A 22443-nucleotide genomic window follows, 5' to 3' on the forward strand; every position below is an offset into this window, starting at 1 on the left:
AATTTGAATTTTCAACGAATAATTAAAAATATATAAACAAAAGATATATTATAAAATGTCAAAAATGTCACGAATCTCATCTCTTTCTCCCATCAACCATATCCAAATTGCGTTGAGAAACGCGCCAAGTTAACTGCTACCCACGCGGCCCAATCACAACTCGACACGTAGGTTACTTAACGAACACGACCTCAGCTCCTCTTCCTCTTTTAAGTAATCGGCAAACCGACTTCCGGTAGGTCTACTCTGTTTCTCTCTCTACTGGTTTGCGATTGACGGATGGCATCACCGGGAGAACCAAATCGGACGGCGGAGGATGAATCTCAAGCAGCCGCCCGGCGAATCGAACGGCTGTCTTTACACCTGACTCCGATTCCCCTTGATGATTCGCAGGGGGTGGAGATGGAAACGTGCGGGGCGGGGAAAGCGAAGGCGAAAATCGAAGTGGATATGGGGAGTTTGTCACTGTATATGAGGCGGAAACATTGGGAGATTCAAGAGCGAGTGTTTGAGTACTTCAATTCGAGGCCTGAATTGCAGACGCCGGTGGGGATCTCCATGGCCGATCATCGGGAGCTCTGTATGAAGCAATTGGTAGGTCTGGTCAGGGAAGCCGGAATTCGGCCGTTTAGGTTTGTTAATGAAGATCCTGCTAAGTATTTCGCTATTATGGAGGCTGTTGGAAGTGTGGATGTCTCTCTCGCCATTAAAATGGGCGTCCAGTTCAGGTCATTATCTTTACTTCTCTCTCGATTATCTCATTCTTACCATTGTTTCTCAAATAAATTTTAGTTTCTTCTTTTTGTTCTTTCCTATTATGACTGTTTTGGGAGGCTGAGAATGGTAATTATCGAATTAGAATCATTGAACTTGACCCAAGAATGTTTACTTTCCATTAAATATGGTTTTAGTAATCTTCGGATCGATTCTATTTTTGTCCATATGTTTAGAATTTTAATTTTAATTCCTATTTTTGGATTAGAACTTCCAAATCTTAAGAAAGTAGATCTTTAAGATAATTGTTTTTGTCATTTTCTTAAGACAATATTAACTGGAATTTCTCTTCCAAAGCTTGAATTTAACTGGAACAAGTAGTTCCTCTCTCGGGTGGGAGACGAAAGTCAAGCTTCTGGGAAGAAAATTTGATGGCCATGAATTTAGTTTTAGTTTAGCTATAGAATGTTCATCTGTTGTTGTAACTGCGGGAGTAGATATTGTTCTCTCTGGATTTTCCGTTTTGGACTTCCCCTCAAGGTTTTAAGACGCGTCGTCCACTTTGGATATTGTCCTTTTTTGGCTTTCTCCTCAAGGTTTTTAAAATGTGTCTACTATAGAGAAGGTCTAGCCCTACTCCGACCAGTACCTCGCACAGTCCGGTGACTAGCTCTAATATCTTTTGTAACAGCCCGACCCCACCGCTTGTAGATGTTATCCTCTGTTACAAATGGTATCAGAGTCAGACATCGAGCGGTGTGCCAGTGAGGATGCTTAGCCCCAAAGGGTGGACAACGGGCGTGTGTTAGCGAGGACGCTAGGCCCCGCAAGGAGTGGATTGTGAGATCCCTCATTGATTGGAGAGGGAAACAGTGCTAGTGAATATGCTGAGCTCCGAAGGTGGTGGATTGTGAGATCCCATATCGGTTGGAGAGCAATGAAGCATACCTTATAGCTAGCAGACGCGTTTTAAGAACGTTGAGGGAAAGTCCAACAATATCTACTAGCGGTAGATTTAGGCTGTTATAGTTGTTGAGTAGGAACAACGATATTTGCGGTAGACTTAGCAGTGTGCCAGTGAGGATGCTTAGCTCCAAAGGGGGTGGACACCGGGCGTGTGCTAACGAGAACGCTAGACCCCACAAGGAGTGGATTGTGGGATCCCTCATTGATTGGAGAGGGAAACAAGTGCTAGTGAATATGCTAGGCTCCGAAGGGGTGGATTGTGAGATCCCATATCGGTTGGAGAGCAATGAAGCAATACCTTATAAGGGTGTAGAAACCTTTCCCTAGCAGACGCGTTTTAAAGACCATGATGGAAAGTTCAACAATATCTGCTAGCAATAGACTTAGGCTGTTACAGATGTTCAGTAGAAACAATGATATTTGTGGGCTTAAACAGCAGCGTTTTTCGTTGGTCGAAATTTGAATCAGACAACTCTGGCTTGACATTGAGTTCTACTTATGAAAATATTGTCATGTTTCATATTGCAGTCTATGGGGTGGCTCTGTCATCAATTTAGGAACCAAAAAGCACAGAGACAGATTCTTTGATGGTATTGACAATGTGGATTATCCTGGCTGCTTTGCTATGACTGAACTTCATCATGGTAACTCTAATTATGCAGTTCTCTTCAGTAATGTAGCTCTGCATTTTGTTCTAAAATCTCTTTCTTTAATTCTTCCAAGGCTCAAACGTTCAGGGTCTCCAAACAACAGCTACATTCGATCCGATCACGGACGAATTCATTATCAATACACCAAATGACGGAGCCATCAAATGGTGGATTGGCAATGCTGCAGTTCACGGCAAGTTCGCCACAGTCTTCGCTAAGCTCGTGTTGCCAACTCATGATTCTAGAAAGACAGCTGATATGGGCGTCCATGCTTTCATCGTTCCGATAAGAGATCTCAAGTCTCATAAAACACTTCCAGGAATCGAAATCCATGATTGTGGCCACAAGGTAGGGCTCAATGGTGTTGATAATGGAGCGTTGAGATTCCGTTCAGTGAGAATTCCACGAGATAATCTCCTCGATCGATTCGGAGAGGTATCCCGGGACGGGAAGTATAAGAGTAGTCTACCATCTATCAATAAAAGATTTGCAGCAACATTAGGAGAACTTGTAGGTGGAAGAGTTGGGCTTGCATATTCTTCAGCTAGTGTTCTTAAGATTGCTTCCACAATTGCTATTCGTTATTCGCTGTTGCGCCAGCAGTTTGGCCCTCCAAAGCAGCCTGAAGTCAGTATTTTGGATTACCAGTCTCAGCAGCACAAGCTTATGCCAATGCTGGCTTCAACTTACGCCTTCCATTTCTCTACTATGCAACTTGTGGAAAAGTATGCACAGATGAAGAAGACTCATAATGATGAAGAACTAGTTGGAGATGTGCACGCGTTATCGGCAGGCCTCAAAGCTTACATTACTTCTTACACGGCGAAATCCTTGAGTACCTGCAGGGAAGCCTGCGGCGGCCATGGATATGCTGTCGTCAATCGCTTCGGTACTCTTAGGAACGATCACGACATTTTCCAGACTTTTGAAGGGGACAATACTGTTCTTCTACAACAGGTTTGGCTAACATAATCCATTGCTTGTTGGCCATTGTTTTTCCTTAGATGATGGTATATTTATACGTCAATTCATCCATTCTGGGCTCTTGATACGTTTTAGGTTGCAGCCTACCTCTTGAAGCAATACCAGGAGAAATTTCAAGGTGGGACACTTACAGTTACATGGAACTACCTGCGAGAGTCGATGAATACGTATCTGTCTCAGCCAAACCCTGTCACGGCACGGTGGGAAAGTGCAGACCATCTTCGAGATCCTAAGTTTCAGCTAGATGCCTTCCAAGTGAGTATACTGAAAATGAAAATGCTTCTAATGTTCGAACGCAAAGAATCCTTATTCTTCATGGTGTTCATGTCACAGTATCGAACGTCTCGATTACTTCAAAGTGTAGCTGTTCGTCTTCGGAAACATACTAAAAACCTTGGAAGCTTTGGTGCATGGAATAGATGCCTGAATCACCTCTTGACTCTTGCAGAATCCCACATTGAATCTGTAATCCTCGCTCAGTTTATCGAAGCTGTACAAAGGTTCATTTCATTCCAACACCTGCAGTTTACTTCATATTGTTTTCTGTTCTGAGGTTTTAACAATATTTTCGTTTGCATCAGATGTCCCAATGCCAATACACAGGCTACTCTGAAACTCGTATGCGACCTTTACGCCTTGGATCGAATCTGGAACGACATCGGAACATACAGAAATGTCGACTACGTAGCTCCCAACAAAGCAAAGGTAATTTTAGCTAGCATTACACCATCATATAACTCTCAGTCAAGTTGAATTCTTGTGAATTTTCCCTCTGCCCTGCAGGCTATTCATAAGCTCACTGAGTATCTATGTTTTCAAGTGAGAAACATCGCACAAGAACTGGTCGATGCATTCGATCTTCCAGATCATGTAACTCGGGCACCCATCGCAATGAAGTCAAATGCTTACTCCCAGTACACGCAGTACATCGGATTCTAATAGCCAACTAGTACAAAATTGCATTCAAACTTGGACCACTGGTGAGTGGTTAGCTACCAAAACCTCATATCAGTATTGTGATCACTGATAAGAACTATTGGCTGTGTCAATTCTATACCAATTGTCATGTTGTCTTTGTTCTTTTCTTCTCTCATGGATTGGAAAAGATCAAGATAACTAAATTGTCAATAATAAGTTACTGTTTACAGGAAGAAATGAATTATCATTACTCAATACTTGCAATTAAGGTGTTAAATTTTCGTTAACATGTTCATAGATTCAATAACGAGCACGATCCAACGTGCCGTTTCTAAATGACTTTCAAGGAATCAACAGGACCTGCAGCCAAACTTGAGAAATATTTGTACTTCCCCATAATTACATGGTTAATATCTAACAGGCTTGTAATTCAAATATGTTGTACCTGCAGCCTCGCTTTTCTGTCTAACATCTTCATACATTTTGAGCGAAGCTTCGGAAAATTTCGTTAGCCAATCCAGAATTTTCGTTAAACTTGAATGTATGCAACTTAAGTTTGAAGAGGAAGTACTGTTGTTATCGTTGTTGTCGTTCCCTTCTGGTACTTTCCCAGTGTTTGGTTTAACAAGCTTCTGTTTCCTCTGTAGTTCGGCTTGTTCGGATATCGAACAGTTGAGTTCTTCCAAGAAGACTCTGATGGCGTTGCTAAGTTCATTAGATGGAAGGTTGTTGATTCCTGTTAACCAATCTCGACATAGGACGAAAATAGGTGGGGCAACGACACGGCGAGGAGAGAATGGCCTTCTGCTCTTCGAGCGTTCCTGTGGTTGTTGAATGCAATGTTGTAGCCAGCCATTCAAAGCTCCAACATATGATGCAAGGCTGTTGATCCAGTTTGCAAAGCTTAGGCCAAAACATTCGATCTCTTGTTGGAGTTGGACTAATATCTGCCTCTGCGCGTCTGCTCGAGGTGTACCCATGGCTGCACTCTTCGAGTGATATGCCAACGATATCGTTATGTACTGTGCGTGATGGCATTCAAGCATCGACTTCCACATCCTGATCAACCTGCACTGAAACTAAAATTATCGACGAAACAGCTCGTTTGTAATAGCTAAGCCTACCGCTAATATCTGCCACTTTGGCCTATTACATATTATCATCAGCCTCATGGTTTCAAAACGTGTCTACTAGGAAGAGGTTTCCACACTCTTATAAGGAATGTTTTGTTCCCCTCTCCAACCGATGTGAAATCTCACAATCCACACCCCCTTGGGGGGCCACCCAGCGTCTTCGCTGACACCCTGTTCGGCGTCTGCCTCTGATACCATTTGTAACCCCAAGCCCACCACTAGCAGATATTGCCTGCTTCAACTCATTACGTATCGCTGTTAGTCTCACGATTTTAAAACGCATCTGTTAGGGAGAGGTTTCCACGCCCTTTAAGGAATGTTTTTGATTGTGAAGATAAAAATAACATTCTTCTTACCCCTGAACAAGTTCAATGAGTTGTGGTTGCATCTCTTCATCTCTCATTTTCTCGACACGTTTCGATATCGAATCAACAGAATAGATTGCAACCCGTATTCGGGAGTGTAGATCCTTGACAACTGCCCTCGTCTTGTCGATGACTTGTGTACTGTAATCCTTCGCAAATAGATATCTAAGTTGATCACACTTACGATCGTACTCCTTCCGAATGGATTCGCTAGCCTGAAAAGACAAACAAAACTCATTCAAAATGAGGTTACCATGATCAGCTCAAGATATCATCTTTATCAGAAACTCTACATATTTGAGTATCTGTATCTGATATTTCTTCTCCACAGGACATACCTTGACTTCATCATAGAGCTTTCTCTCCCACGCGTAAAGTCGGTCCAAGGTAGACGAATGGCTTCCAGAGATCATACAGAACTCCTCTACAAATTCGCTTCCACTGTCATCAACATCATCTTTTGCAGCAAGAGGACTCCGTGACGAAGATGACCGAGACCATGTCGATCGTTTCCACGTAATCACTTTTTTCTTATGTGGCTCTGTATATTCATTAGAACTCACTTAAGAATTGGCTACAGGAAGATCAACAAGCAAATGGCTATCTCAGCATATTCAATCAAAGGGTTCAAATTACCATGAGATAAAAGGGCAGGCTTTGCAGGACAGCAAACGAGTCGTAATCGACGCAACGGGTCGAAAAAGGCAAAACCAGATACACTTCCTGCAAAAGTTGAGATACAACAATGAAATTAATGAACTCAAGCAAATTACACAGTTCATCGACGTTTACTCGTAAATGTACCATTTTCTTCGAGGTATCGAACTCTGATTTTATTGACCTCGAGCATTCTCGATACCTCCCTCCCGGAATCTGAAGCTCTCTGAAACCGATTATCGATTTCCTTAATGCTGGAAAGAAAATCTTTAGCTCTATGAGTAATAAACTCTGAGGGATCTTCTTGTTCAGTGCACAAACTCTTCTCCAACTTAACCATCCCTCTTGAACCAGATTGTTCGAGCAGAACTTCGCACGACAAACTCGTCGAATTAAGCTCTTTATCGTCCCGTCTCGCCATCTCCGAAGTTCGTTCTTCAACAGGTTCAGATGAACTCAAATGGTCACCATTTTCACAAGCTTTTTGCCCTGTTTCTGGCTTTGAAATCCCTTCCTGAGATTCATCATTGGCATCTGTCATTGCTCCCTTGAATTGCTTCCACATTCTCTCATTCTCAATGTTCACATCCATCCCACCAGTCGCCAAGAAACTGAAGCTATCAATTTCATCATTGGTGCCAAAGTAATCCCAAGAAGATCCCAAATCATGAGGCGGTGGTGGCGGCGGCGGAGGCAACGGCGAAGCAACAGATTCTTCATAGACATAACTATGGCTACTCGGCTGGACTTTGACAGTAAGAGGGGTACTACCTCCGGCGACCATGTAACTAATGGTGGGTATTGGCGGCGTAACGGGGCTTTCTCGCAATGGAGACTCGGAAGCATCGGCGGTCTGCGATGGGCACGGCGATGGATAAGAGAAATGCGACGGCGTTTTGTCGAGCTCGGTGGCCGACGTAGACAGAGACGACTCAATCAACACCTCAGCCTCGGCGTATCGCCGGAGAGAAACGCCGACGTTTTTTAGGGCCTGAACGTAACAGACATGGGCGGCGGCTAGAGCGTACCTCGAATCGATAGCCTGTTTGATGAATCGCTTTCGTTCCTTACAAAGGCGTAGGGCTTCGTCATTCTCGATTTTGGAGTTCGAACCACCCATTTTTTGCCAAAAATTTCAACGACCCAGTTCATGAAATCGATGTCGGAGCCATAAAATTTTGATTATCAGAACACCCACTTCGGAATCAACGGTCTCCCACCTCGATTTCCAGAAGAAACTCTTCCGCGAAAAACCCCAACGTAATCAAGAACCCACCAGAGGAAAGCGTGTTCGTAGAGAAAGGAACAAGACCCACAAAATGGAATGAGCTACAGAAGTCGGAGTTACCTTCACATCACTACATTCAGAGTATGAAAAAACAGAGGATTAGCTTGTTTTCCAATGAGCAGTGACAGAGAACTCACAAAATCAAACCCATCAACGGAAAACAAAGATAACCCATCTTCAAAGATCCTCTAGAACAAAGATTTTTGCAGAGATTCAGAGGAAAATGCAGCAACGATGAAGCAAAAATGGAGATCGACCAAAAACCTAACAGAAGAAAACAAGAACAGGGCAAGAAGATCCTCGAAACATGTGTAGATTTCACCCCAAAAAAAAACAGAGGAAATTAGAAAACATTCATACTTCACCATTCAATTAAACAATTACAATGGCCATTCCTCCTCATGGGTACGACAAAAAAACCAGAGAAAATAATTTGTAATTAAGAACTAAAGCAAAGCAAAAACATCTCACATTACACAAAACAGAGGAAACTGGTGTCAGAAGAGAGAATAGCTGCATTTATTGGAAAAGGTGAGGAGATGACAGAATTGCCCTTGATTTTCACAAGAGAAAGTGCAACGGCTCCATAAAACCCGGTTTTTAAGGAAATGGCGTTTTGTTGTGTAGCAACCTTTGCCAGCTAACACACCATTTTTACACTAATGGAGCTCTGCAACTGCTACTGTTAGTGGAATGAAAGAGACGACCCATTTCTTCTTGCTTTGTGTTCTTCAACAAAGCTGATTTAATTTTGAACATTCTTTTTCTACTTTTGATTATTGTATGAAAAGTTCTGTTCTTCAAAAGTTGTAAAGATATTTGATTAGTCTGGAAGTTCACTATAAATTGAGTAAGGCAGCGAATCTTTTGGTACAGGATGACAACTTAGTGACATGTAAAGGAATAATCATCTTTCTAACTTTTTGGTACGACTATTCACACGTGCCAACCCAGTTTTTCATCATGTTTTATCTTCGTTCAAACCCAACATAGAACTATTTCAAACATGGAGTTCTTATAATTGAATCCCGATATCAATTTGTTTGTATAGTTAATGACTTTCCATTCTTTTAAATTTTTCGTAGTTATCATATTTTCTTGTTCTCTCAATGGTTTCGGTTTATTCGTGTATCCTTCTTGGGTAAAAATCCAAAATAAGTTATCGAGGAAAGGCATTATTATGATTAAAGATATATGTTTTGCTATGCACGTGAAGAGAAAAGTAATTAGGGAACGATGCAATCTTTTTTGTACTCGTCTTTAATTTCCACTTAATCATTGTTTTACAAATATTTTATCTTCGTGATTTTTCTTTTTCACGAGTGATGTGACATTTTGACCACACCACCTACCATTTGGTTATCGAATGGAATAATTATTTTAATGAAAAGATAATGAAGTTCGTTATCAATCTGTTTGTGCTTAGAACGACTTTGAAGTCCTTCATGCCCAAGACCACTGAGGTTACTTTTAAGAACTAAACCATCTATCACTACTCGACAATCCTTTACTTTCTCCTTGGTTACCATACATATCCTCCATTGGGTATGGCTACCGACAATATACGCCTAAGAGGATCTAACTCAATTCTCACTTGCAATATGAATGACGTGGAAATAAAAGAGTGGGTGGAACCTAAGGTGATAATACGAATGCGAAATAACCTTGGCATTATGTCTGTCACCATAGAATTGGGTGCTTTTGGAAGCATCTCTATGATCAGACCATACATCTAACCTAATGTTGTTTGTCACAACCTATGTATAGGAGTTTTCCGTTGTTAACATTTATCTGTGGGCGGGATTGCTAGTTTCTTCCCTATTCCAGGCATGTCCTGATTGAGGTACATTGGGAGCGCTCATTCTATGGAGGGTCACGACGCATCTACCCGAAGTTCCTCTTTTGTTTCGATCTCGAGCATGTAACCTTCTATCCTCCAACCATGCTTTCACTGATCAACTTGGCAACGCTGAGCGTGGTGCCATAATCTAGTGGCCCTTCATCTAGACCCATAATGAACCACACAGATATTGGGATTCCATCGTCCAACTGTTTAGCTTCTTGCTCACTTGGCCTACTTGGGTTATGCGCTGACCATGACAGCATTGACCAAAGTTCATTAAGTCAGCCGTTGATGGTACCTCTTAGGCGCTGACTTTGTGGATGGATCAGGTTTTTATAAGGACAAGCTTATTCCTAGCCGATATTGTCTTTTTTAAATTTTTGTTTGTTTTTTTTAGCTTTTCCTCCAAATTTAAAAAAATATATAGACAAGTTTTCACCCTCTCTTAACAAATGCTTTGTTCCTTTGTTGGGTCGATAGAATCTCGCAATCCACTCTCTTGGTGTCCCAGTCTCTTCGCTGGCACACTCTTCAGTGCATGACTCTAATATCATTTATAATAATTTAAGTCTACCGTTAGCATACATATTGTCCGCTTTGGCCCGCTACATATCGTCGTCAATCTCACAATTTTAAAACGCATCTGTTAGGGAGAGGTTTCCGCACCCTTATAAGAAATGTTTCATTCCTCTCACTAACTGACGTGAGATCTCATAATCCAAGATATGGAATAGGAAATCTCACATCGGTTAGAGAGAAGAGCGAAACATTTCTTACAAGAGTGTGTAAACTTCATCATAGTACAAGCGTTTTAAAATCTTGAGGGTAAGCTTAGAAAGAAAGCCCAAAAAAATAATATATGTGAGTGGTGGACTTAGGGCTATGACAAATGGTATCAGAACCAGATACCGGTGTGCCAGCCAACAAGGACGTTAGACCTTAAGGGAGTAAATTGTGAGATTCTAATCAGTTGGAGAGAGAAACGAAACATAACCTCCACTTATCAAACACATTTTAAAATTGTGATATTAACAACATACATAACACAACACCTACTGTATACGCTAATAATGGGCTTGGATTGTTACAAAATTGACCTCGATCTGGCAGGTGTCGTACAAAATACATCTTAAACCAAACATTACAACAAAAAAAGAGTTCCACCGCCTGAAAACAACCACTTAATAACGTAGCTCTTCAGTGTTGCGAACAGTTGTTCTTCTTCTCTGCAGTACGAGCTTACAAACAAAATGTTAACTACACAAGTTTCTTACCTCTTAGGACTCGAATGATTCAGTCGGTACACAAAAAAGAAAGCGACTCCATGGAAGCTGGAAAGCTGTCTTTTTTTTTTTTTTTTTTTTTTTTNCGTTCCTGTTCTTCGAATAAAATGAATACTTAATCCGGAAGAATGGTAGAATTTTATAACAGAAAAAAACATGTTTTTTTTATCATAAACAAAAGGATAGGAAGTTGATGATGTAACGAAATGGTACATGTGTCCGACATGCAAGCATAACACCCAACCTCTGTTTTCCTCTGTTTTCCTCTGTTTTCCTCTGTTTCATAATTCCTCACAAACACCTCCAAAGTCAAACCTTCACTCCTCGTTAACCCAAACTTTGTCCCAAAACCCTATCTAAAACAATCATGCCCACGAACCCACCGCCATTCCCACACTTAAATTATCAAAAATGCCCTTTTAATCTCATTGGATCATAGTTAGAGTCGGTCGCAAATACAGTGTTTTGAAGGGTAAAAATGAAAACTACAATATCAGGTATTTACTGTGGTTCAACCTATATATAATGGTTGAGACAATGACCCAATTCATCGTATCTGAAATCTTCATAAAAAGGTTCAAACAGAAATGATGGTGGAATTCCATGGAGAAATCCGAAGCTCCGGCGATGAAGACGAGCAAGACAAGGAAGAGGAACTTAGCTACGATGATCTCAAGAAACGGATGTGGAAAGATAGACAGAGGATGAAGCAGTTGAAGGAGAAGCGGGATACTGAAGAACCTGAATCCGCGGCCAGAGAAGAAGCCTCTCGCCGGAAAAAAATGGCCAGAGCTCAAGATTCGATCCTTAAGTACATGGATAAGATAATGGATGCTTGCAAGGCAAAAGGGTTTGTTTATGGGATCGTTCCGGAGAAGGGGAAACCAGTCACCGGCTCCTCGGAGAGCCTCCGTGAGTGGTGGCGGGACGACGTCCGGTTCGAACAAGATGCTCCCTTAGCCATAGCTCAATTCCTCCCGAAAGTTCTCGAAGAAACAGGGCTGGATTCAGAGTCGTTTTTGCACATGCTTCATGATTTACAGGACACAACATTGGGGTCGATTCTCTCTGCTTTGATTCAACACTGTATTCCGCCACAGAGGAAATTCCCACTTGAGAAGGGTTTAGCGCCGCCGTGGTGGCCGACGGGGAATGAGCTTTGGTGGGGTGAACAGGGCGCTGCTGGTGGACATGGCGTACCGCCGTATAAAAAGCCTCACGATCTCAAAAAGGCATGGAAAATTAGTGTCTTGGCAGCAGTGATCAAACATATGTCCCCTGATTTGGAAAATATGAGGAAATTGGTTCGACAATCGAAGAATTTACAAGCGAAAATGACGGCGAAGGAGACGCTTACTTGGGCTAAAGTCGTGAATCAAGAAGAATCCCTGTTGCAGCTAACAAAAAGAAGCCTCAAAATCACATCCGACGAAGACGAACATGACGAAAACAGAGAAGAACAGGACGCCGGTGGGATTATTACGAAACGTAAGTGTATATTCGAACAAGTAGCTGCAGCCGCAGCCGTTTCGACGCTGTACCCTTGTCAGAACCGACGTTGCCCACAGAGCGAGGCGCCGATGGGATTCACCGACAAGAACGCAAGAACAGAGCATGAGACGCAGTGCATTTACAGAGAAGCAGAGGATGAGAACGTCGACACGCATTTGAAGAGCGTGGTGGAGTGGATGAACTGGGAGCTGTCGAGGGCGGAGCCAAGCAGCGACGAGGGGAGGAGCGAAGACGCCGTAGATGGGTCCGGCAGCAGCACGGTGGAGAATTACGGGAGCAGGTACTGGAAGGGCGGCGTGGGAGAGGCGGCGGTGGATGAGGCGTTTGAGATGCATAGAGTGAGTATGGATTTGAATGCGAGTCCGGCGGCGGATTTGGGTGCGCAACAAGATGCGACTTCCGTTTGGGATTTGATATATGAATGGGCTGAAGACTAACACTTAACACCAACCAAGGTTTTCCCACATTATGGGGTTGTTCTTATGGATTTTGAAGCTTTCATGATCCAAAAAACTGTTTTCTTTTTTTTTTTTTTTTTTTTTTTTTTTTTTTTTTTTTNTCTTTCTTTCTTGAGGGTAGAGAAGTGATTGGACTTGGGTTTGATTTCTTCTTTTTATGATTATAAAAATGATTATTATTTACAATTTCGTGCCCTGAATTGAGTTCTTTTACGTTCAATATACTAAATTATACTCGAGTTTTTATCTTTCAAAAATTCTTTTTAAGATTTTTTTGAGACGTCAAGGAAGAAAGGAATAGAGAGATTGTCATAAATTTTTACAATGAGTCGTGGCTTAAAACGACAATGTTATACAGTGTATAGGCGTGAAAAATTCAGTGGGTAAGCATGAAAAATTCAGTATCATTTATTTCATAAAAAGAACGTTTCGATCCAAAGAATTAAATCGTGATTAGTTGTGACGTTGAAATATATGAAGGTTAGTGAAACTAAAAAATACCATATTGACGTGTATATGTTGAGGATTATTGGGAGTGAGTCCCACGTTCGCTAATTTAAGGAATGAACATGGGTTTATAAGTGAGAATACTCTCTCCATTGTTATGAGACCTTTTGGTTGAGAGCTTATGCTCAAAGTAGTCAATATCATATCATTGTGGAGAGCCCTAATTTCTAGCCCAAAGCAAATTCATGAGAGATTTCCATATCATTCATATCATTCCCTATGTGAGCATCCATGCCTCTCAATAGGCTCTAATTACATTCATTTTCTCCTGGGATATTCATTGGCTTTAGAATGTCTGGTGCTAGTCTTAACTCCTTGAGGCTATTCTGGCTCTCCGTCCTTTTATTTGAACTCAGAGAGTTTCTCATTGTCTTTAGGATGTCTGAGAATAGCCTTAACTCCTTGAGGCTATTTTGGCTCTCCGCCTTTTTATTTGGACTCAGAGAGTTTCTTATGCCAAGCTGTGAATGACTGGTGTCTCTCTATGATGCGCTACCTTATGCATGGTTTTATGAGACCTAAGGGGTGAGGTGAAACCTCCCAGGTCCATAATAGTCTCCCTTCATTGGGGGCGTGACCCCTCATCCCATGCAGTTAATGGGTTATACAACGTGGGTCTCTTGTTCTCCATACAAAATGGCTAGGTTTAGTCGGGCTTTGATTAGAAACCCCTGTTCTCCCACGAAGTTGTTGACACCATTCGCACATCTAGCAGCCTAAAGTGATTCCTAAGGTGGTTCGTATGTTGTGGTCTGTTAGGCTTTTAGGGAAGATGTTAGGTCTAATGTACTGACTAATCACCCTAACCACAAATCGCTAGACTCGACATAATACTAAATCATGAAACGTAACCAAGTGTGCACACAACGTTATATAGCATCATCACATAATTCATGCAAAATAAACATTATTATTTACGCTACTTCATATTAGATTTTTTGTTGAGTTCTTAAATATCAAAAACTCAAGTTCCTTTTGAATTTCAAGTAAAATTATGAGATCTTGCCTCGGTTGGGAGGAGAACAAACCATTCTTTATAAGGGTGTAGAAATCTCTTATTTATAAACGCATTGGCGGGCTTAGATCATTACAAAAATCGTCAATCTTTGCCCTCTAGCCGCAGCTCTTGCACCGGTTTCATTTCTTCTCATTTCATCGATGAAAAAGAAAATGAAATGAATTTTTACAAACACATATTAATAAGGTTACGACGACATGTTATAGAATATAGTTATATATGTAAGTGATGTACCTTAAACTATATCCTTTTATATATTACTATGGCAAAGAAATGTCCATTTACCTCCCGGGTTCGAGCCCTGTGCATGAACATGCTTTGAAAGAACTTGGGCCAATCTTTGGTCCACCAGCCCGTTGACGAACCCAACTCCATATCAATTATAAACTTTTACCCTTTTTTTTTTTTTTTTTTTTTTTTTTNTGCTTAATTTGTGAGTTAAACAACATTTTCGTACCATATTTCACTTTTATTTCATTTTACCCCAAATATTAACAAAAAAAATAATAATAATAATAAATAAAATAAAATAATAATAATAATTAAAATCTTTGGATAAACGGTTTAAAGTTTAAGAACTCTTGAATGACTGATTAAAATTTTTTTAAAAGTTCAAGGACTATATAAACGGTAATTAACGTTCTAAAAAAATTAGGGTAAAATTACCAATTTAACCTCTTTAAAAATACATATAAACAAATATGTATAGAATTCTTCGTTTTTTTTCTTTTTAGTTTTAAGAAGGGTCTATCCCTCGATCAACAAGACAAAATAATAATAATAATAATAATAATAATAATAATTTATAAAATATAAATAAATCCATATATATATATATATATATATATATATATATTTCTCAATTTTTAAGGATATTAATGTTTATTTTAAAAGTTAGTTGGATCATCATAATACTTAATGAATGAAGTGATTATTCTTTAATTAATTGATTCCTAGGAGACCAAAAACCAAGTTGCAAAATTAGGTAAATTAGCATTAATAAATGTTGACTCCTTCCATTTGGTTGTTCAACTAAAAAAATCCCCAATTGGGATTGATTGTGAATTTCTTTATTTTTATTATTATTATTTTTTTTTTTTTAGATTTGTAGAAAAATAATAATAATAATTAAAGCAAAAATCTGTAAATGCAATGAACATTAAAATCAAGGAAAGAAAAATACTAATTCATTTACTAAATAAAAATATTTAAAATTAAAAAAAAAAAAAAAATGATACAGAATCTATCAACCCAAAATTTCCCTAGAAGAAACTTTGGGGTGGGAATGAAAATACAGAGCTTTGGGGCGGACCAAAAACCTGGACCAAAACCCAACTTTCTTCTTTCCTCCGCCGCCGCCGCCGCCGCCATCGGCAGAGATCCGAATAGAGCTGCTCTTCTTCACCTTGTCTCCAAACAAATCCGCCGCCATCGACCCAGTAACCAACTCGGAGGCGTTCCTCGTATGTCGGCGCCGCCATGAGGTGTTGCCGGAGAAGAAAGATTCCGAGGACTTGAGAAATGAAGAGGAAGAGGTTGAACGAGAATCGGAATAAGAAATTGATGATTGCTGTAATTGTTGAAGCCTTTCCCGGAGACAGGAAGGGCAGATTCCGGGCAACTGGTTGTGATTTTGGTGCCGCTTGCATTCTCTCGCCGATTCCGATTTCCCCATCGGCCGTGATTCTCTCTCTCTCTAGAATTTCTTTTTGTTTTTTTTTTGTCTCTGTTGGCTGTGAAGATTCTTAGGGCTATGAATTGGGATATAAAAGAGGGAGAGAAACAGAGAGACAGAGTGTCGTTCGTGTGGATTGGTTGTTTTTTTTTTTTTTTTTTTTTTTTTTTTTTTTTTTTCAACAATAAATAAATAAATATGGTTTTTTTTTTAATTAAAAAGAACAAAACAAAACAAAACAAAATGGTTAAAATTAAGTTTTTTAATGACGGACTCGTTATTCCATTTTATTTTATTTTTAATTTTATTAAATGCTGTCATTTATTAATAATAATTTCAATGTTTTGACTCCAAAATTGTTGTGAAAGTGTTGAAATATCTGAAAATTAAATTCTAGTTTTTGCCTTTCATAATCATAAATTTTAATATTAAAAATAATTTTGAAGTTAAATTATTGAATTTTATTTATTTGGGTACAAAATAATCATTATAAAAATGTTATTAAATTAAAATTATTCAGATATATATAAATTACAAAATTAATAAAAATAAATAAAAGTTTAATAAATTTAAAAAAACAAAATAAAGTTTTAATTTTTGGTTTAATTGAAAGTAAATTAAATTAAAAAAGGAAAAAAAAAAACGTAGTAAGGTCGGTTTGAAGTCCGTATGCCCTACGAAATGTGGGTGAATCGAAGCATCACAGGTTTGGATTAATTTTAAATTTTATTTTTTTAAAAGTCAAATTATTTTATTTATTATTATTATTATTATTATTTATTTATTTTTGGTTTGAAGATGGAAATTTAATATTCCCAAGGAAATTAATTAATAAGTAAGACACGTGGAAAAGAGGGAGTGATACGAAAAACATGGGATATTGAAGCACGGAAAAAAAAAACATTAAATAATTGCGGGATTCAAGGAGGTGCGCACGTGGGGAGAACTAGGAGAGTTGGAATTAGGCTACGTATGAAAACGACGTCGCCTCATTGCTTTGGAAAAAAAATACCACGCCTTTCCAGGAAGGCGTGGGACAAAGACATTGGTTTAACACGTGGGGTGCCTTCACTCGTGCGAAAATTTATTTATTTATTTTTCCTTTATTTTAATACATAAAACCGTGAAATTAACTGTTTTAATTTTTATTTTGACAAAAAAATGAAAAAAAAATTATCCACAAAGACTCGTCGCCTCATTCTAAGTCACTTAATCTTAGTTGCCGGTGTTAAACGAATACGACTCTCCACAATGGAGAAAGTATTATTTGTTTATAAACTCATATGATTATTCCCTAAATTAACCGATGTGGGACTTTTATCATCCAACATCTCCCCTCGAACAAAGTACGTCTTCCCTTAATCGAGGCTCAACTCCTTTGGAGTCTTAGTCATTTTTTACTGCCTTCCTCCTTAATCGAGGCTCGACTCCTTTAGCTCAACTCCTTTAGAGTCTTAGTCATTTTTTACTGCCTTCCCCCTTAATTGAGGCTCGACTCCTTTAGAGTCTTAGTCATTTTTTACTGCCTTCCCCCTTAATCGAGGCTCGACTCCTTTTCTTTTGGAGTCCTTTGTTCGACATTTGAGGATTTACTAATCTATTGGCACGACTAAGTTTAGGGCATTGCTCTAATACCATGTTAAATGAACACGACTCTCCCAAATAATATAATATTGTCCACTTTAAGCATAAACTCTCGTGGATTTGCTTTGGACTTTCCCAGAAGATCTCAAACCAATAGAAAGAGTATTATTTGTGTTATAAACCCATGATCATTCCCTAAATGAAGAGATGTAGGACTTTCATCATCCAACATATCTCACAATCACCTTATTCTGAACCAAATTATCCCTTAGATAAATAAAACTCGCAGTTGTTGAAAAGTCATTAAAAATTTGATAAATTTTCGTGGTCCGTAGGTATACATTAATAATTATTATTTAATAAAATGCGATAAAATTAACCTCCAAGAACTAAATTTAAAATTTATTGAAAGAGTATTTAGTATTAATATTTTAAGTTTATAATTTTTAATTAGGGAAGGTGTGACTTAAACGTTAAGTTGGTTTGGCAGGGAGGGATGTCCGTGCGCGTGCAGTCGCCAGTCGCCACGCTTCCCTTCTTTTAAGGCTAATAATTTTAATAAAGAGCCAAGCCATGGGCCTATGGTCCAATGGCCCAACAAGCTAAGCCCACTACCATGAGTCAAATTATATTAAATTATTCTTTAAATTCTTTTCATTAAAATATTTTACAAGACTCATGTTTCACGGTGGCTCAGACTAATTAAGACATTTACTCTCGACCAAATATCATAGATTAAAAAAATTAGTGACTACATGCAAATTCCCCGTCAACTTGGTGGAGAACTGATAGAACGCTTAGTGAACTGTTCTTAAACTTAACTATTATGATTTTTGGTATGTTTTCGTGTATTTGTTTATTCATTTAGTAGGATTTGTAGAATTTCAACGAACGTATTTTAAACAACTATATTGAGAATCGAGCAACTAAAAGAGTGAAGCAAAATATTTGAGAGAGTAGCGTCTCGACGCTCGTACATGTTTTCAAGCAAGAAAATCTGTAAAGGTAGTGCTCTAACAATTCAATACTCTCGTTTATAGTGTCTTAATGTTGCGCGTGGTTTCTTATAAAAATGAGGATTCATTTGCGAAGACTTTCAAAGGCAGAGGAGGGAAAGTTCAAATTTTACGATTTTGACCAAAATTGCTAGTTAGTTAATTAGTTCCGTTTAGAGTATCTGGTGGTGAAATCAATGTCGTTACGATCTTTCTCTCATAGATTATTTTTTATCATTAGTTTCATTTGATTACGTACACTAATTTGTTCTTTCTTCTCAAGTGATGGAGTACCCGTAGAACTCCATATATTAAGACTTGATCACTACACTTATCGTAAATAATTTTTGCAACAAGAATAACAAGACGACATTCGTATCAACCAAATTAGTTATTATATTCAATTTTAATCTCTTATTGGTTAGTTTTTATATATATATATATATATAAATCCTTTGAACTAATATAGAACTAGTGACACAAGCAACCCAAATAAAGTTTACAGCACAACCATTTACTTTCTGGTTTCGTTGGGTTATGTTGTTCTTTTTTATTATCATTATTTAAAAAATCATACTTAATACATTTTACCTTAATAATTAAAATCTTATAAAACTCAGATATCAAACCTTCACAATTCACAGCACATCACTAATATCAGTTACAAATGTCAAATATTATTAATATTCACACGAAACTTAGTAAATATATCCAATAATGTCAAAAAAAAAAAAAAAAAAAAAAANAATAATAATATTGAAATTAATTTGTCCAATAAAATGTCAAGATTTCAAATCATCAACAATCTTAAAATATTGATGGGATTCTATAGATAAGAATTTTTGGACTATTTGAGTTGTTGTATTATTAGTGTTTTTTTTTTTTTAATTATTTCATTTTAATTTTTACAATCTTAAAAAAAATATCATTTTGTTCCTATTATATGTGAGAGTAAAATTGTTGTTTTAAAGGAGTTAAGGACTAAAATAGATATTATTAACATTTTTGGACCAAAATAAAATAAACATGAAAATTAATGACGATGTCATTTGTAAAGTTTAAGGATTAAAACTGAACAAATGTTAAAATTTAAGAACTGCGATTGATTAGTGTTGTGGTGTAAAATGAGAGATATAATAAGAACTTACTCGAGTTAATAATGGTAAGATTTTTTATACTCTACAAGCATATCTTAATCGAAGTTTTTGAAGTGTTGGTACGTCCCAATGTTGCTTTTTATAGTCGGTTGGGTCCAAAATCCACTCTAAATTCCTCCGAACACTTTATAGAAGTTCTATAGTACGAGAAAAGATCAACAACATTGAAATTTAATTGAAAAATGAGAAAAAATAGACCAACTCATGCAAAGTTTAGAAAACTGATTCGATTGGACCGAATTTGTGAGATCCCACGTCAGTTGGAGAGGAGACTGAAACATTGGGTGTGAAAACTTCTCCCTAGCAATATCTGCTAGCGGTGGGCAGGGGTCGTTACAAAATGGCATCAGACTTAGACATCGAGCGATGTGCCAGTGAGGAGGTTGGGCCCCGAAGGACGTTGGACCATAAAGGGGGTGGATTGGGAGTCCCACATCGATTGGAGAAGGGAACGAATGCCAGCGAGAATGCTGGGCCCCGAAGGGGGGGGGGGGGNAAAAATCTTGAGGGGAAGCTTGAAAGAAAAACCCCAAAGACAACAATATCTACTAGCAATGGGCAATCTTGAGAGGAAGTTCGAAAGAAAAACAGCAAAGAAAACAATATCTGCTAGCTGTGAGTTTGGGTTATTATAGAATTGGTCAGTACAACCAACCAAACAAGATTGTATGAGCCCACCTGGACTAGTCATCCCAAACGTCTAACCGATCGTGCATGCGATTTCACTTGGAGTTTTTATTTATTTTCAATCGTTTATTTCAAGACTCGATAACTTTCAAACCCTCTTACAAACTTATAGATCTCTTCGAGACAAACGAATGAGCCAAAAATCAACAAAAACCATTCAAAATCAAGGGAAAATCATTGAACAACGTTTTGGATTTTCGAATCTTACCCACCAATCAAAGGATCGATATTCTTAAAATCATCCCGAGACGAGATGATAAGATAAGGAATCAATACAAGGGGAATAAGATTTGTCTACCTTACAAATACAACATACATGGATTTATATAGCCTACAAAATGAAACTACTAAAGGTATTCAAGAGTTGTAACATTCCTACTTTATGGCCATAATTAGCCGTAAATATTCCTACTTTATGGCCATAATTAGCCGTAAATGTAACCGAAATTAAATAACAAGTCTTAAAATACAATAACTCTAAATTACTCTAAATTGTAACCCACCCAAAATTTACAACAATCAAACTTCATTCTTCTTCAATGTAGCATGAATTGAAACATCTTTTTGATAATTTTGACAACCTTTTCTTCACATCTTCATTGAAGTATATTGTATGATTGATGTCTCTTGGTTCATATCACGAGATGAAATTATACGAGCATAATAGAATTCGAACGTTCGTAAAAACATAGAGGGGAATATTATTGAGGTAAGCATGTGAAAGAGAGAATGAATTTAATTATGATGATGATTTAATATGTCACACACACAAAGGTTACATAATTTTTTTCGATAAAATTTTATTATTTAAATATTAACGGTAACACGCTGTTTAGATCAAAATGATAAAGCTTAGTTAAAACAATAAGTCAATATGATAAAATATAAGCCGAGAAGCTAAGAAAATTGAATTAGTTTGTATTTTGCTCGTGCTCTCTCGTCATATTTTTTGGACTCCACGTCTTTCTACACATTTCTCGAATATTCGAAATTCTACGGTTAGTAATTTTTATGTTTATTTTGTTTTATTAAGTTGAATATTACCAATATAAACGTATAAGATATTATAATTTTAACTAAAACGGCATTGTGATGTCCCGCATTGGTTAGGGAGAAGAACAACCCACCATTTATAAGGGTGTGGAAACCTTCTCCTAGCAGATACGTTTTAAAGCTTTGAGGGGAAGCCTGAAAGGGAAAGCCCAAAGAAGACAATATCTGCTAGCGATAGATTTGGATAGTTATAAATGGTATCAGAGCCAGACACCGGACGATGTGCTAGCCTTCTTGCGTGCTAGCGATCCTGAAGAGAACAAACCACCATTTATAAGGGTGTGGAATCTCCCGAGGGAAAGCTCAAAGAGGATAATATCTACTCGCGGTGGATCTGAGCCATTACCGGTTTAAACTCGAATATTTGAACATTAATTTGTGGAGCTAAAAAAAAATTAGTTTGAGCACTTTTTCCTTTTAACTTTGTTGGTGGAATCTTAATGGGGATGCATGATGTGAAAAAAAAAAAAAAAAAAAAAAAAAAAAAAAAAAANTTAGTGAAAAATAAATAAATAAATAAGCAATAATTAAAAAAAATACATATTTTTTATTAAATTAAATTACAAAAATGATGACTCCAATAACTATAAATTTGGGTGTTACGTCTATCTTTTCTAGACCTTTTACTATTAAAGATTCATGAACCATTTAGCCAAACAGACACATCTTTAAGAGTCATTGCTTAAGAAAAGTCTTTACACAACAATTGAAAGAGAAGGACTCGTCATAGTATATTCTAAACAGAGGTTTCAGCTAGATTGGAGATATGCAAACCACCATGCCTTGCAAAAAAGTCGGTGTACTATTGGTCTGACATGCGAGACAACATTGTTGAGTATGTGAAGACAGCCTCATGTGTCAACAAGACAAGATTGAGCGGGATAGACTCTTGAGTTTCTTGGAACCGTAGCCTGTGCCACAAAAACCATTTGTGAGTGTTGCCGTAAATTAATTAGACTTTTTATAAGTTGGTATTATTGTATTTTTTAAATAAAA

At 38.0% G+C, this 22443-nt stretch overlaps 4 protein-coding genes across 8 annotated transcripts; 2 read left to right on the forward strand and 2 right to left on the reverse strand.

The window, feature by feature from the left end:
- Nucleotides 1-219: 219 nt before the first annotated feature.
- LOC111809947 (acyl-coenzyme A oxidase, peroxisomal) lies at nucleotides 220-4966 on the forward strand. 2 transcript variants are annotated; one of them, XM_023696436.1, is made up of 8 exons: nucleotides 220-728; nucleotides 2209-2324; nucleotides 2404-3287; nucleotides 3390-3569; nucleotides 3648-3814; nucleotides 3896-4019; nucleotides 4098-4294; nucleotides 4880-4966. In XM_023696436.1, the coding sequence occupies exons 1-7, from the start codon at nucleotides 280-282 to the stop codon at nucleotides 4251-4253; spliced, it is 2076 nt and encodes a 691-aa protein (XP_023552204.1). In that variant the 5' UTR covers nucleotides 220-279; the 3' UTR covers nucleotides 4254-4294; nucleotides 4880-4966. The 2 variants fall into 2 exon arrangements, with proteins under 2 accessions (XP_023552204.1, XP_023552203.1); XM_023696435.1 differs by lacking the exon at nucleotides 4880-4966 and having other exon boundaries at nucleotides 4098-4487.
- On the reverse strand, nucleotides 4462-8496 carry LOC111809946 (nitrate regulatory gene2 protein-like). Of its 4 annotated transcripts, none has more exons than XM_023696430.1 (6): nucleotides 8147-8496; nucleotides 6535-7745; nucleotides 6367-6453; nucleotides 6069-6271; nucleotides 5722-5945; nucleotides 4462-5300 (listed from the first exon to the last, which is right to left on the reverse strand). In XM_023696430.1, the coding sequence occupies exons 2-6, from the start codon at nucleotides 7505-7507 to the stop codon at nucleotides 4640-4642; spliced, it is 2148 nt and encodes a 715-aa protein (XP_023552198.1). In that variant the 5' UTR covers nucleotides 7508-7745; nucleotides 8147-8496; the 3' UTR covers nucleotides 4462-4639. The 4 variants fall into 4 exon arrangements, with proteins under 4 accessions (XP_023552198.1, XP_023552202.1, XP_023552201.1 ...); XM_023696434.1 differs by having other exon boundaries at nucleotides 8041-8496; XM_023696433.1 differs by having other exon boundaries at nucleotides 8036-8496.
- A 2880-nt stretch (nucleotides 8497-11376) lies between these two features.
- LOC111810642 (putative ETHYLENE INSENSITIVE 3-like 4 protein) lies at nucleotides 11377-12817 on the forward strand. The gene has a single exon (XM_023697383.1). It carries the CDS (start codon nucleotides 11389-11391, stop codon nucleotides 12748-12750), a length of 1362 nt encoding a protein of 453 aa, XP_023553151.1. The 5' UTR covers nucleotides 11377-11388; the 3' UTR covers nucleotides 12751-12817.
- Nucleotides 12818-15524: 2707 nt separating this feature from the next.
- LOC111810620 lies at nucleotides 15525-16097 on the reverse strand. Its single transcript, XM_023697351.1, has one exon. The coding sequence runs from the start codon at nucleotides 15969-15971 to the stop codon at nucleotides 15543-15545; it is 429 nt and encodes a 142-aa protein (XP_023553119.1). The 5' UTR covers nucleotides 15972-16097; the 3' UTR covers nucleotides 15525-15542.
- Nucleotides 16098-22443: the final 6346 nt, after the last annotated feature.

This window comes from Cucurbita pepo, chromosome LG14 (genome assembly GCF_002806865.2).
Source record: "Cucurbita pepo subsp. pepo cultivar mu-cu-16 chromosome LG14, ASM280686v2, whole genome shotgun sequence".
Lineage (NCBI taxonomy): Eukaryota > Viridiplantae > Streptophyta > Magnoliopsida > Cucurbitales > Cucurbitaceae > Cucurbita > Cucurbita pepo.